The 12843-nt window shown below is 56.3% G+C and overlaps 6 protein-coding genes across 6 annotated transcripts; 3 read left to right on the forward strand and 3 right to left on the reverse strand.

Annotated features, from left to right (window-relative positions):
- Window positions 1-1043: 1043 nt before the first annotated feature.
- BDP55DRAFT_554680 (family 15 glycosyl hydrolase) lies at window positions 1044-3410 on the forward strand (the record flags this gene model as incomplete). The annotated part of the gene is made up of 7 exons (XM_060569416.1): window positions 1044-1341; window positions 1469-1489; window positions 1540-1740; window positions 1794-1941; window positions 1993-2066; window positions 2123-2254; window positions 2317-3410. 7 exons carry the CDS (start codon window positions 1044-1046, stop codon window positions 3408-3410), a joined length of 1968 nt encoding a protein of 655 aa, XP_060428440.1.
- Window positions 3411-3567: 157 nt separating this feature from the next.
- Window positions 3568-4462, reverse strand: BDP55DRAFT_554601 (nicotinamide riboside kinase 1; the record flags this gene model as incomplete). Its single annotated transcript, XM_060569406.1, has 3 exons — window positions 3568-4101; window positions 4164-4269; window positions 4326-4462. 3 exons carry the CDS (start codon window positions 4460-4462, stop codon window positions 3568-3570), a joined length of 777 nt encoding a protein of 258 aa, XP_060428441.1.
- Window positions 4463-5127: 665 nt separating this feature from the next.
- Window positions 5128-5907, forward strand: BDP55DRAFT_554611 (peptidyl-tRNA hydrolase PTH2; the record flags this gene model as incomplete). The annotated part of the gene is made up of 2 exons (XM_060569408.1): window positions 5128-5515; window positions 5582-5907. 2 exons carry the CDS (start codon window positions 5128-5130, stop codon window positions 5905-5907), a joined length of 714 nt encoding a protein of 237 aa, XP_060428442.1.
- Window positions 5908-6285: 378 nt separating this feature from the next.
- BDP55DRAFT_705000 (BING4CT domain-containing protein) lies at window positions 6286-8273 on the reverse strand. The gene is made up of 2 exons (XM_060578018.1): window positions 7441-8273; window positions 6286-7386 (listed from the first exon to the last, which is right to left on the reverse strand). Exons 1-2 carry the CDS (start codon window positions 8134-8136, stop codon window positions 6415-6417), a joined length of 1668 nt encoding a protein of 555 aa, XP_060428443.1. The 5' UTR covers window positions 8137-8273; the 3' UTR covers window positions 6286-6414.
- Window positions 8274-8597: 324 nt separating this feature from the next.
- Window positions 8598-11118, forward strand: BDP55DRAFT_554510 (uncharacterized protein; the record flags this gene model as incomplete). Its single annotated transcript, XM_060569397.1, has 2 exons — window positions 8598-8691; window positions 8774-11118. The coding sequence occupies 2 exons, from the start codon at window positions 8598-8600 to the stop codon at window positions 11116-11118; spliced, it is 2439 nt and encodes an 812-aa protein (XP_060428444.1).
- Window positions 11119-11293: 175 nt separating this feature from the next.
- On the reverse strand, window positions 11294-12649 carry BDP55DRAFT_667768 (CobW/HypB/UreG, nucleotide-binding domain-containing protein). Its single transcript, XM_060575183.1, has 2 exons — window positions 12219-12649; window positions 11294-12035 (listed from the first exon to the last, which is right to left on the reverse strand). The coding sequence occupies exons 1-2, from the start codon at window positions 12404-12406 to the stop codon at window positions 11396-11398; spliced, it is 828 nt and encodes a 275-aa protein (XP_060428445.1). The 5' UTR covers window positions 12407-12649; the 3' UTR covers window positions 11294-11395.
- Between the last annotated feature and the right edge of the window lie 194 nt (window positions 12650-12843).

Consider the following 12843-nt stretch of genomic DNA (forward strand, 5'->3'; position numbering starts at 1 on the left):
TCACACATCACATAGCTTGGTTGACGCTACTGCATGGCAGCAAATGAGCAAGCTGTAAAAAGGACATTTCGGCCTTGGGGGAGATGGAGTTTCCGCCTTGATGATGTCGACTTGATGGCATCACACCACTAGCAAGCGCTGGTGGGTGAGGAAGCATCGCATGCCCAGCTTCCAGATGCCGATGAGACATGAGGCTAGCTCGGACGGAACAACAACAACGATAACTGTTGCTCATCTCTCTTTCAACATAGGTGACTTAGAGCACCGCTCCCTTGCCCAGGTTCGTCCGATTCCTACAAGTGTAGGTCCTGCAGACAAAGGCCACGCCAACTCCAATGCGCATTAAGCTCATCAGCAGTGTAAGCCATGTCTTAGTCGTTCGATCAAGCCTAAGCCTCGGGACGGAGTGTGCGGGGAACGCTTAAACCTCCTCCTCCACCGCCCCTCGACCCCAACCCCCATGAGCTGTTCATCATAGCCACCAATAACACCCCGCAGTTCCTGGCGGAAAGGACCGAACAACAAGGTTGTCTGATCTCCTTGCCGACGACATCACTCAACCCCTGTCTGCTATCCTTGCTGCCCACTGAGGAGACCTTCTAGCAATACAACCAACCTGATCCACGTGCGGCCTGCACGGCATCGTCTGGGATCGTTATTACCCTTCCTTCACGGCACTGTTGGAGCACTCGTAGGTGCCAGTCACCGGCACTGAAACTATCTACAGAGGAACCCGTCCAAATAGTTGAGAGCGAGCGTGACAACAGGTGGAAACTTGGGCTTTCTGTCCTAGGACTGGGGGGGCTTGGAAGAGAATTCGAACGGTTCGATCAGATTTCTCTCGCCGTTGTGCCGACATAGGTCCAGCTTCTAGCTCGTGACGAGGGGCATCTTGGATATTCGTGAGACTAATGCAGGCCAGCTTGACAGCTCGGTGATACTCCAGCATTCGGGCCTTCGAGGCACATCAAAGCAACCCACCCTAAACACGTCCCCTGCCCTACAGCTTCTTCGTGCCGCTCGAAGAAGTATATATAATCATCATGGTTTACCTACAACATGTCATGTCAGGAAGCCTGGCACACAACACAACAGAGCGTCTTACACAGCCCATCATGAAGCTTCTGACTTCCGCTCTTCTGCTCGGGTCTCTCGCCACCCAGACGATCTTTGGCTACCCCGGAGGCCAGGTTGTCAAAAGGGACGTCGACTCCTTCATTACCACTGAGACTCCCATAGCTCTTGCGCAGTTGCTCTGCAATATTGGCCCGAACGGTTGCCATGCTCAAGGGGTAAGCTCTGGCATCGTTATCGCTTCTCCGGACAAGACCGACCCACCGTGTAAGTTAACGTTCGTTGGTGACATGCCTCAAGCGGAGAAACGAGCGGAGGACCAAGTTCACCGACTTGTTTTCCGAGGGGCGAACCGTGGTACCTCAAATCAGAGACTATTGCTAACGTACCACAGATTTCTACACGTGGACTAGAGGTAACCATTATGCATCAGTGATCACACTGCAGAAACTAACAGCTTCACAGATGCTGGTCTCGTATTCAAGGCCGTGGTGGACATCTTCACCAACAGCTATGATGCCAACCTTCAGACCAACATCCAGAACTACATTGCTTCCCAAGCTCGCCTTCAGGGAGTCTCAAACCCTTCCGGGGGCTTGGGCGATGGTGCCGGTCTTGGCGAGCCCAAGTTCGAAGTAAACTTGGCCCCTTTTACGGGTGCTTGGGGTATGTTAGATGCCTGCCACTGAATTTGAGGCGCATACTGATAGTTGCTTTAGGACGCCCTCAGAGAGATGGTCCGGCGCTGCGAGCCATTGCCATTATAGGGTACGCGAAATGGCTAGTATCAAACGGCTACTCGTCTACTGCCTCATCCGTCTTGTGGCCAGTAATCCGTAATGATTTGGCTTACGTTGCTCAGTACTGGTAAGGTGGTCAGACAATAAGCGATCATGAGCATCTCTAACTTGTCTCCAGGAACCAGACTGGCTTTGATCTGTGGGAGGAGGTTCAAGGAAGCTCCTTCTTTACCGTTGCTAGCCAACATCGCGGTTTGTCCACCTGAGATATGTGATGAACGGTCATCGAGACTAACTCGGAAAATTAGCTCTTGTCGAGGGCAGCGCGTTGGCACGTTCCCTTGGCCAGGCCTGCGCAGCTTGTGATGCCGTGGCTCCTCAAGTCCTGTGTTTCTTGGGCAGATTCTGGAACCCATCGGGCAACTTCATGGTTGCAAACAGTGAGTTCATGAGCATAATCTCATCCACCTGTAAGGGAATTACGCAGCCTAACACCACCAAGTCAACGGAAATGGAAGATCCGGCCGTGATGCCAACGTCATCCTCGCCTCCATTCACAACTTTGACCCTGCCGCAGCGTGCGACGCGGCAACTTTCCAGCCCTGCAGCGACAAGGCCCTCGCCAGTCACAAGGTCGTCGTAGATTCCTTCCGCACCATCTACGCAATCAACAACGGCATCGCCCAATCCGCCGCCATCGCAGTCGGCAGATACCCCGAAGACAGCTACTACAACGGAAACCCGTGGTACCTTAACACCCTGGCCGCCGCAGAGCAGCTCTATGACGCCCTCTACGTCTGGAAGCAGCAGGGCTCCATCACTGTCACCCAGACCTCCCTGGCCTTCTTCAGAGACCGCGACGGCTCCGTGGCACCCGGGACGTACGCCTCCGGGTCATCGACCTATAACTCGCTCATCAGCACCGTGAGTGCCTACGCGGACGGTTTCATGAACGTGGTCGCGACCTACGCCCAGTCCAACGGCTCGCTCGCCGAGCAGTTCTCACGCAGCAACGGCCAGCCCCTTTCGGCGGACGACCTCACCTGGTCCTACGCGGCCTTCCTCACAGCCGCTCAGCGCCGCGCCAACGTCGTCCCCAAGGGCTGGGTCGGCGCTGCCACCTCGGTCCCGGGTACTTGCCAGGCTACCTCTATCGCCGGCTCTTATTCAACCGCCACGGCGACTTCGTTCCCCGCCAACCAGACGCCTGGTGGAGGAGGCGGTTCACCCACGGGAACCACTACGGGAGCTACGCCGACCGCGACGGGATGTTCCATTGCCAGCTCTGTGCTCGTCACCTTCAACGCCCGGGTCGTGACGCAGTTCGGCCAGACGATTAAACTCGTGGGCAGCACCGCCTCTCTCGGAAGCTGGAACCCAAGCAATGCCATTGCGTTGAGCGCTTCGGGGTACACCTCGGCCAACCCCATCTGGTCTGTTACTGTTGAGCTGCCGGCTGGTACTACGATCCAGTACAAGTACATCAACGTTGCCAGCGGTGGTGTCGTCACTTGGGAGAGTGACCCCAACCGCAGCTATACTGTCCCGTCAACCTGCTCGTCGACGGCTACAAAGTCTGACACCTGGCAAGGATAATTATCTTGAAATGCCTTGGTGGCTCACTGTTTTTCGCAGGGGCTTTTTGGAGTTGTTTCAAACACTCTAGGGAAAGGGGCGAAGTACATACGCTTATATTCTTGCACATATTATTTTGAGTATTTAGTTCAACATCTCATGAAATCCTATTGTCTTTTTACGACTTCTCAGAGGCACGCTTTTCCAATTCCGTGATGATAGTGTCGACAGTCCACTCCAAAGTAGTCTCCATGTCAATATCCAAACCCTTGCCGACCTGTGCCTTGATGTTCTTCTCACTTAATACATCTGCATTCAGCCTCCCTTCTACATCCCCATTCTCAAATAGCCACGAGTGGGACTCAATGTAGTTGGGCCAGACAATCTTGTCCACGTACCCCGGAGGATCTTGCCAGAAACCTTCTAGAGTAACATACCCATCGCGAGCCTCACGCCGCTGCGTCGCCTTGGCGCGGCTCACGAGGAGGAACAGCTTGATGTCGATGAGTTCCATGGTCGTCTCCATCTCCTTGCAGTAGAGGAGGAAGCCGTCAAAGAGACAGACGTTGAGCTTGCCCTCGGTGAAGATGGTGTGACCTGGCTTGCCAGGCTGCAGCCAGGCTGCGACCTTGGCTTTCATGGCGGCGATCTTGTCGTCCGAGACTGGGCACTTTCCGACGGAGTTCTGGTCTTCTTTCGAATCTACAAAAGGCTTACGAGGGAATTATGTGAGAAACATGAAGGGAGTTCTATAATACGGGTGCAAGCACTTACTGGAAATGTTCCATTCTCACGGATATGAACCAGAGCATTTTCCATGTCCGGGATAGATATCGACTCAGGGCAGTCCCAGTCCAAAAGGCCATCCTTGCTTGGCAATCTGATGGAGATGTTAGCAAGGCTTCGCCGATGCTGTGAATACAAGGGGCTCCTGACTCGGTTTCGGCCTTGTAGAAGTCGTCCTCATGGAGGATAAAGGTACTGGGGAAAATGTCTCTCAATAGACGGGCAAGAGTCGTCTTCCCGCTGGAAGAGCAGCCACTCAGACCGACGATCACATTATTCCCCGTCATCTTGACGATTTATCGTGATGCGCCTCACGGGAGACAAGTCTATGAGTGGTGAGCGGGTGTGTCTACGAGAACAACAATTATTTGAGGTGTTGCTCTCCTACTTCATGGGGGATACCAACATCAAAGTGAGAGGTAGATAGACTCGTCTGATGAGATGTCATCCGTCAGAGAGAATAGACCGCCAGTCGCTAAATTGTGAATAAGCGGGAGATAGTCACGGCCAAGTCTTGATCTGAGATTCCGGCTTGCAGTAGCTTACTGTTTGATTGTCAGATCCCCCAAATCAACAAACCCCACCACTGTTACCCCTCCCTGGTAGGAACGGTCAGATAGTGGGGGCGTCTTCCGCTGAAGGGTCCCCGGTAGCGGCCGCCGTCCAGGGGGTTTCAGCCAAATCCGGGCAGGCCAAGGCAGGCAAGGCAAGCCCCTGGCGTGCGTCATCCGCCTGGCAGAGCGCTGTCCATATGCGTACAGTGGAATAGACGGGAACTTCTGGCATTGACATCTCCAATTCCATTCATCCAATCCCATCCCGCAAAAAAGTTGCAGTTCATCCCATCTCTTCCGCCCAACTCCCCCATGTCGTCGCGGCCTTTCTCCTGAACTTTCTAAACCGACAACCAAAGAAACACCTCACCCTCCAAACCCGAACAAGCCGCGCAACAATGGCGGACACAGGCGGCCAGCAGGCAGCCGTGGTGATATCGACCTCCATCGTCGCCCTCATGACGGGCTTTCTCCTCGGCGTCTACTCGATCCGCGGCTACCTCATCTCCCCCGAACTGCGCTCCGAAGCCCGCGCCAACATCGACGACCCCGTCGAGAGCGAGGAGTCCGACATTGACGAGGACGACACCCTCCTCGACCACGCGCCCAACTGGGCCAATGGCTTGGCCGCCGACCGCCGCGACGGCCTGCGCCAGCGCAAGGGCAATGCCTCCGAGAAGCCTGCCTCTTCCAAGAAGCCTAACCCGGCTGGCACACCGCTGGTAGATTCCAACGAAGAGTGCAAGCTTGTCCTCGTCGTCCGGACGGACCTGGGCATGACCAAGGGTATGTTCTTGCTTCCCTCCTGACCCCCTGAAAGGCAATCGATAGCTTACCAATTCTTCTTAACAGGCAAGATGGCAGCGCAAGCCTCGCATGCGACTCTCGCATGCTACAAGTCCCTCTCCAAGGCCGCAGCAAAAGACCCCACCTCTCCAGCCGCCAAGATTCTCTCCCGCTGGGAGAATCTCGGCCAGGCCAAGATTGCCGTCCAGATCAAGAACCAGGACGAGATGCTTGAGCTCATGGGCAAGGCTCGCAGCCTCGGTGTCACCTCCGAGGTGATTGCCGACGCTGGCCGGACGCAGATCGAGGCCGGCAGTCTGACTGTGCTGGGTGTTGGTCCTGCGCCCAGAAGCTTGGTTGACCAGATTACGGGACACTTGAAGCTGTTGTAAAGGGGGGTTGGGAAGTCCATGTGGTTTACCAAGGAATAAAAGTTATTATGGGAATATAGACTCTGGGAACATACACGAATGAAGCGTAATGGCGTACGGCACATAAAAGTAGGCAAAGGACTCAAGTATGTATTTCACTTTGCATGCGGACATCAGATATGTCTCGAAATGGTGAGCAAAAGTCACGCTGCTTACGACAATGTCGATGATGTTGGTTCTTGTGACGCTCGCTCAGATACCTACCTGTTATATGTATGCTAAAAAGCTCAGTACTGTGGGAGAACTGCCTTGCCAGGCCCGATGGAAAGAAAACACTCAGCACAGTAGACATAGGAGCAGGAAATTTCTTACGGAGAAGACAGAGAGTATAGAGAATATCTTCCAGATTCGGGTATTCATGGTCACTAAGGGAGCAAATGCCTAAAACGCCTTTTTACATGCAACCAACTCCCCCCGTTCCAACTTTTTGTCAACACTTTTTTAGAACCACACCTCATATCGTCCACATTATTCTTTGCGCGCGAATCTCGACAGCGCCGGGCCGAGATCAGCCTCGGCCTCCTGGCCCTTGCTCTCCCTCTCCTTCTTGCGCTTCTCCCAAATTTCATCAACCTTCATCCTCTTCTCGTCGATAATGTTCTTCTTCCTCTGCTTGCGCAGGTACTTCTTCAACGCGCCGTTCTTGCCCCTGGCGCGGTTCTTGATCTCCTCCTCGACGGACAGCGGCTTCGCGTCCAGGTCCTTCTCGGCCTTGCGCTGCGCAGCCGTGCGCAGGTCAATGTTGCCGATGAAGTTGGGGTCCAGGGCGATCATCTCGGGCTTGAGCTTGTTCAGCAGGCCCTTGACCTCGGCCTCTTGTCTCTGCTTCTTGTTCTCGAAGGGGTTGACCTCGAGGGCGTCAAAGTTGGCCTCGCCGGCGCCGGGGATGAGGTGCGACGAGAAACCCTCGTCGTGGCCTGTGCCGAGGACGTCCTCGAAGGGGCACCACCGCACGCGCTCGACGCGTCTGCCGTCGCCTCCGAGAGCCATGTACGGGCTCTGGATCTTCTCCTGGACGGGCGCGCTCTTATTGAACAAATCCTTCCAGACGCTCGTCTGCGTGCCCCACCCGACGGCCGTGAGGCCAGAATCGGAGATGGCTACTGAGGATGCGGGTGCTCTTGTGAAGTACTGGTTCACTTCTCTGAACATCCTGACATCCCAGACAGCCATTTTGCAGTCTTGGCCGGTGGAGACCATGTAGCGGCCCTCGCGGTCAACGGCTAGTGATCGTACTGGCCCTCTGTGCGCCAACAGCTTGACGAGAGGGTCGGTCTGGTTAGGTGACCAGAGAGTGACTGTGCCGTTCTGGTGTCCTACGTGGAATACGGCGTTCCAGGGGTTTTGGGTCATGGCCGTTGGGGGGCCGAGCTTGGTGGGAATCTCGGAGACGATGTCGCCGGTCGAAACGTCCTGGTATTTGAGGAATCCTGTTGATGCCTGTGACGGTTGTTAGAGAAGTTGAGAGCTTGCAATCGTGATTTGCGAACTTACCACTGTGCCTAGGAGGAAATGGTAGGGGAGGAACTCCATGTGTGTAACCTCCATGTGTTTCCTCAAGCAGTGAATCTCCACACCATTGTGGTCGTAGATGTAGACGTACTTCTTCTGCGCAACAGCAAAAAACTGGTTGTTGTGAAGCCACCGCACATCCCTAATCGTCTCATTGAGTTGAATCTCGCACCCCAGCTTGCCCTCCCTCCAGTCAAACGTCGCAAGATGGCCTTTCCGTCCCGCGAGCAGCAATTCCCTGCCGTTGCGGGTGTACTCGCCCACGTACGGGCCCAACTCCTCCAGCTTCAGCTCAAAACGCTTCTGTGCCGTCGTGACGGAGACGCCCTCGGTGATCTCATCCTGACGGACCTTGTACGTCCTCTCGAGCTCCGTCTCGGGCTCGAGGAAGCCGCCGCTGTTCTCGAGCAGGATCTCGGCGTCCTTGGCCTTGATGGTGGCGTCGCGGTACTTGTTCTCGAGTTTGGACAGGTTGGTGCGGAGCTTCTTGTCCTTGACCGATTTCATATTGACGCTTTTGCCGCGGCCGTACGACTTGTTCGCCTCCTTGAGCCTCCGGATCTTCTCCCGCTCCTCGCGCGGGACGAGGTCGGTGCGGCGCTTCACCTGCACGGCGCCATTGGAGTGTGTGTTGTCTCTCCGCGAGATCGTCTGCGTCTCGGGTACGTCGATATCCATGCTGGGCAAACGGGGTGTGAAGTTCGGTTCGTGGCTGGCAGGGTCTGGGGGTTCTCGTGAAATGCTGTCGCGAGGGTCCTAAGCCGATCAACTGCGGAAAAAAAAAAAGGTTCACGGCTCGACGACAGCAACTCGGCTCAAAATTTCTTAGGCCTGTCTCGTTATCGGGACCCTGGTTGGAGCGTATCTTATCAATCCACACAGAGCCCCGCAGAAACTTTTGACAGGCCAATGAATCTGCTTAGATAAAGCACGCACGAATTCAAAAAAATAGTCGGTCAAAGTGCCCCTCCATCCGCATCACAGGCGCAAATCCGTCCAAAAAGTCCAAAAATTGCGCCGTAACTCGACCAAGTCTCGATTTCGACTGTGAAAAGTAGAAAAAGGAGCCTCTATCCAACCTGGCTTCGCTACCCTTTCGATTCAAGGCTGGGGGAGAGGGGAAACCGCCCGCCGCGACCATGAGTCACTCTCACCGACCGACGACCAAAGTCACCCACAAGCCCTTCAAGTCCAAGCATGCGTCCAAGGGTGCGCTGAGGGACGCCGCCAAAGGTTCGCCTGCAAAATTTCCTCTGCGCCAATTTTGAGGGCGAAGATGTCACTGGAATCCCCGTACTAATATCATATTGTATAGGCAGGCTCCCGGGCGACGAAAAGGGGACGCGAAAGACCCCCCACCAGCAAGTTCTGTCCAAATTTGACCGACGAAACCAGGCCAAGCAGCGCCAGATCGCCAAGCGCAAGGAAAGATTGGAGGAAGCCAGCTTGTTTGTCGGAAGGGATGGCGCACCGAGAATCGTCGCAGTCGTTCCCCTATGCCACGATGGTGACGCCGCGGTCGCCATCAAGCAATTGAACGAGAGTGTGGAGGTCGACGCCGAGGTGGGGGAGACGCCGTTCCGAGTCTCCGTCGACAGATTCAAGCAGAAGGTCCAGTACATCCCCCTTAAGAGGGATCTGAATGCCGTTCTGGATGCCACCCGGGTTGCGGACTTCGTGGTGGTCATGCTCTCGGCCGACGTCGAGGTCGATGAGCTTGGAGAGCTGATGCTGAGGAGTCTGGAGAGCCAGGGTCTGTCAACCCTCTTTACCGTCGTCTACGGTGTGGACAAGATCGACCAAGCCAAGCACAAGCAGTCCACCCTCGGTTCCCTGAGGTCCTACATCACCCACTTCCACCCCGAGCAGGAGAAGCTCTACCAGCTGGAGAACAGACAAGAGTGCGCCAACCTCATGAGGTCGCTCTGCAACACCACGCCGAAGGGTGTCAGGTGGCGCGAGGACAGGAGTTGGATGTTGGCCGAGGACATCAAGTTTGCCAGCTCAGGACTTGACTCAACGGTCATCACCGGTGTCGTCAGGGGACGGGGCTTGAAGGCCAACCGTCTGGTTCAGCTGGGCGACTTTGGTGTCTTCCAGGTCGAGAAGATTACGAGTGCGCCGTTGCCCAAGAAGCTGAAGAGGGGCGAAATGGCCGTGGAGGAGACCGAGACCGAGGAGACTCTTGATACCCCTGATGAAGACCAGGATGATCTGGCAGAGCTGGCCCCTGATGCGCCGATGGAAGACGACGAGATGGAAGCGGACGAGCCACCAGAGATCAAGAAGGGTGTACTTCTCGATGACCATCACTACTTCAACGACGACTATTACGAGGCCGCGGAAGCCAAGACCAGAGTTCCCAAGGGAACATCCAACTACCAAGCAGCATGGTACCTCGGCGACGACGTGTCAGACTCAGGTTCCGACATGGAGGACTTTGAGATGCAGGACGGCAACTCTTCAGAGGACGAGGCCCGTCCCGAAGACGGCCTTGAGGGTGCCGCGCCAAGAGAGCCCACCGAGGGCGCACCCACAACATACGCACAGTCCGAAAAGTTCATCGAGCCGGACGAAGAGGAGGACGCCGCCGGTCTCGCCGCCTACCGCGCGCGCAAGACGGACGAGGTCGAGGACGACAAGGAGTTCCCCGACGAGATTGAGCTGCACCCGGGCGTCCTCGCGCGCGAGCGCCTGCAGCGGTACAGAGGTCTCAAGAGCCTGCGGACGAGCGAGTGGCTCGAGAGCGAAGACCGGGCCTACGAGCCCGAGGAGTGGCGCAAGCTCCTCCAGATCCCAGACTACCAGGCCTCCCGGTCGCGGTCCACCCGCGAGGCCCTCGTCGGCGGCGTCGCCCCCGGCACCCGCGTCCACGTCTACCTCAAGGGCGTCCCGGCGTCCTTTGAGAAGTCGCACCAGCCCGGCCGCCCCGTGACGCTCTTCTCCCTCCTGCGCCACGAGCAGAAGAAGACGGCTGTCAACTACCTCTTCAACCTGAGCGCCGACTACAACAAATCCGTCAAGGCCAAGGAGGAGCTCATCGTGCAGTGCGGACCCCGCCGCTTCACAATCAACCCCGTCTTCTCGCAGCCGGGCAACACGCCCAACAACGTGCACAAGTTTGCGAGATACCTCCACCCGGGCCAGTCCGCCGTCGCGACCTTCATGGGCCCCATCACCTGGGGCGCCGTGCCTGTGCTCTTCTTCAAGCGCTCCGTCCCTGTGCCGGAGGGCGAGCGCTCCGAGGATGATGAGTCTTCCACAATCGGCCTGACGCTCATCGGCACCGGCACCGCGCTGCCGTCGTCGACGAACCGCGTCATCGCCAAGCGGGCCATCCTCACGGGCCACCCGTACCACATCCACAAGAAGATCGTCACCATCCGCTACATGTTCTTCAACCGCGAGGACGTCGAGTGGTTCAAGGCCCTGCCGCTGTGGACCAAGCGCGGCCGCACCGGATTCATGAAGGAGCCCCTCGGTACCCACGGATACTTCAAGGCGACGTTCGACGCCTGCATCAACCCGCAGGACGCTGTCGGCGTCAGTCTGTATAAGCGTGTATTCCCGCGTAACGCAGTCCCTATCCAGGGGTCTCTTCTCGAGCTCGAAGCTGGCGTTCCTGAATTGGTCCAGGAGGGTGATGTGATGATGGAGTAGAACAAATACAAAAAAGGAGATTAGGAAAAAGGATAAAAAGTCAGACATGATGAGATGGAAATGCCAAAAAGGGGTGCGCCTCGGGAAAAGAATGCATAGATATTAGCAGTAACGTCGGCTATAGATACAGGTCTGATGCCATCCTCCGGAGTTTTTTTTTCTGAAAAAGAGAGATTCGTTCAACTTTTCGTGTGTCAACCCTGGCTTCTTACATTCTTCCAACGCTTGATGATCAAAGTGCCACCCACAGGCTCTCTCCCTACTCATCATTGCCTACTCAAGCCTTGAGGCTGTCAAGCCCCTCCGTAGGCCTCGGTCCGCCCTTACCCCTGCGGTTCTCCTCCGCACCACTCGCCTTCCACGCACTAAGCATAAGGTTAACGATATGATCAACAGCAACATTCTTCTTGACCTGCGCAAACACAGTCGGCCCGCCCTCGCGCATCTTACGCGCGTCCCTCTCCATGACACCCAAATCCGCGCCCACAATCTCCGCCAGGTCCGTCTTGTTCACAACCAGCAAATCGCTCTGCGTGATACCGGGACCGCCCTTGCGCGGGATCTTGTCGCCGCCCGAGACGTCAATGACGTAGATGATGTAGTCGGCCAGCTCGCGCGAGTAGTTGGCGGCCAGGTTGTCGCCGCCGGACTCGATGAGAAGCAGGTCGGCGTCGAACTCGCGGTGGAGGTCCTCGAGGGCGGCGAGGTTGGCCGAGATGTCCTCGCGCACGGCGGCGTGGGGGCAGCCTCCCGTCTCGATGGCGCGGATGCGCGGGGCCGGCAGGGCCTTGTGGCGGGTGAGGAATTCGGCGTCCTCGCGGGTGAAGATGTCGTTTGTGACGGCGGCGATGGAGTATTTTTCGCGGAGGGCGTTGCAGAGGGCGAGCATCAGGGCTGTCTTGCCGGAGCCGACGGGCCTGGATTTTGGTTGTGTTAGTCTTTCCGTCATATCATCCGTTGGGGGCAAGTTGGTGTGCAATTTGATACTGAGATTGTATGCCAGGGGGTCTCCTAGCAAGCCATTTGAGGCCATTCAAACAGCAGGGGATGAGCGGTTTTTTGGATTACACTCTAGAACTTGAATATTTAAGTGAACTCACCCTCCAATTCCAATGGTGAAAGCGCGATCGTTCCAGTCTCTACCCTCAACAATGGGCATCTCACGGCCGAGGTAGCTTCCAGGACCGTCGAGGATTTCATGCGAGTGGCCGTGCTCCTGGGCGTTGAAGCCGCCCTCGTGGGAGTGCGCGTGGCCATGAGGACCATCGTGTGAGTGCTCGTGGGACATGGCTGTGAGATGGGATGAGGGCTTGATATAGGCTTAAAAGCAGGGCGTCCTATTCTTCGAACTCGATTGTACAAGGAATCTGGAAGGTTGCAGAGGTTTGGCTTATATGGAGGAAGCTGTTGAAGAATGGCGGGGTTACGTCTGAGCACTGTCAAGGGATCGCGGGGTCCTGTACAGCTTATCGCAGCGATAAGAATTCAGCGCGTGGTGCCCAGTGCCCGGGCGTGCGAGAGCTGATCCCCCACGGCCGCCGCCGGCGCGCTCAGTGCGGGGACACACCGCTCCTCTGGGTTCGCGTAGAGTGAGGTAGGTATTCAAGGACAGAAGCTCACGCTCAAATGGGATGTAGAGTCCGTCGATGTCTTTGCAGCAACTCGAAATGGTCGCATTCAATCTTCAAGCCCCAAATTGCATCAGCAGACAACAAGTACCTCTGC

Source organism: Colletotrichum godetiae, assembly GCF_030913485.1.
Source record: "Colletotrichum godetiae strain CBS 193.32 chromosome Unknown BDP55scaffold_26, whole genome shotgun sequence".
In the NCBI taxonomy this organism is placed as follows: domain Eukaryota; kingdom Fungi; phylum Ascomycota; class Sordariomycetes; order Glomerellales; family Glomerellaceae; genus Colletotrichum; species Colletotrichum godetiae.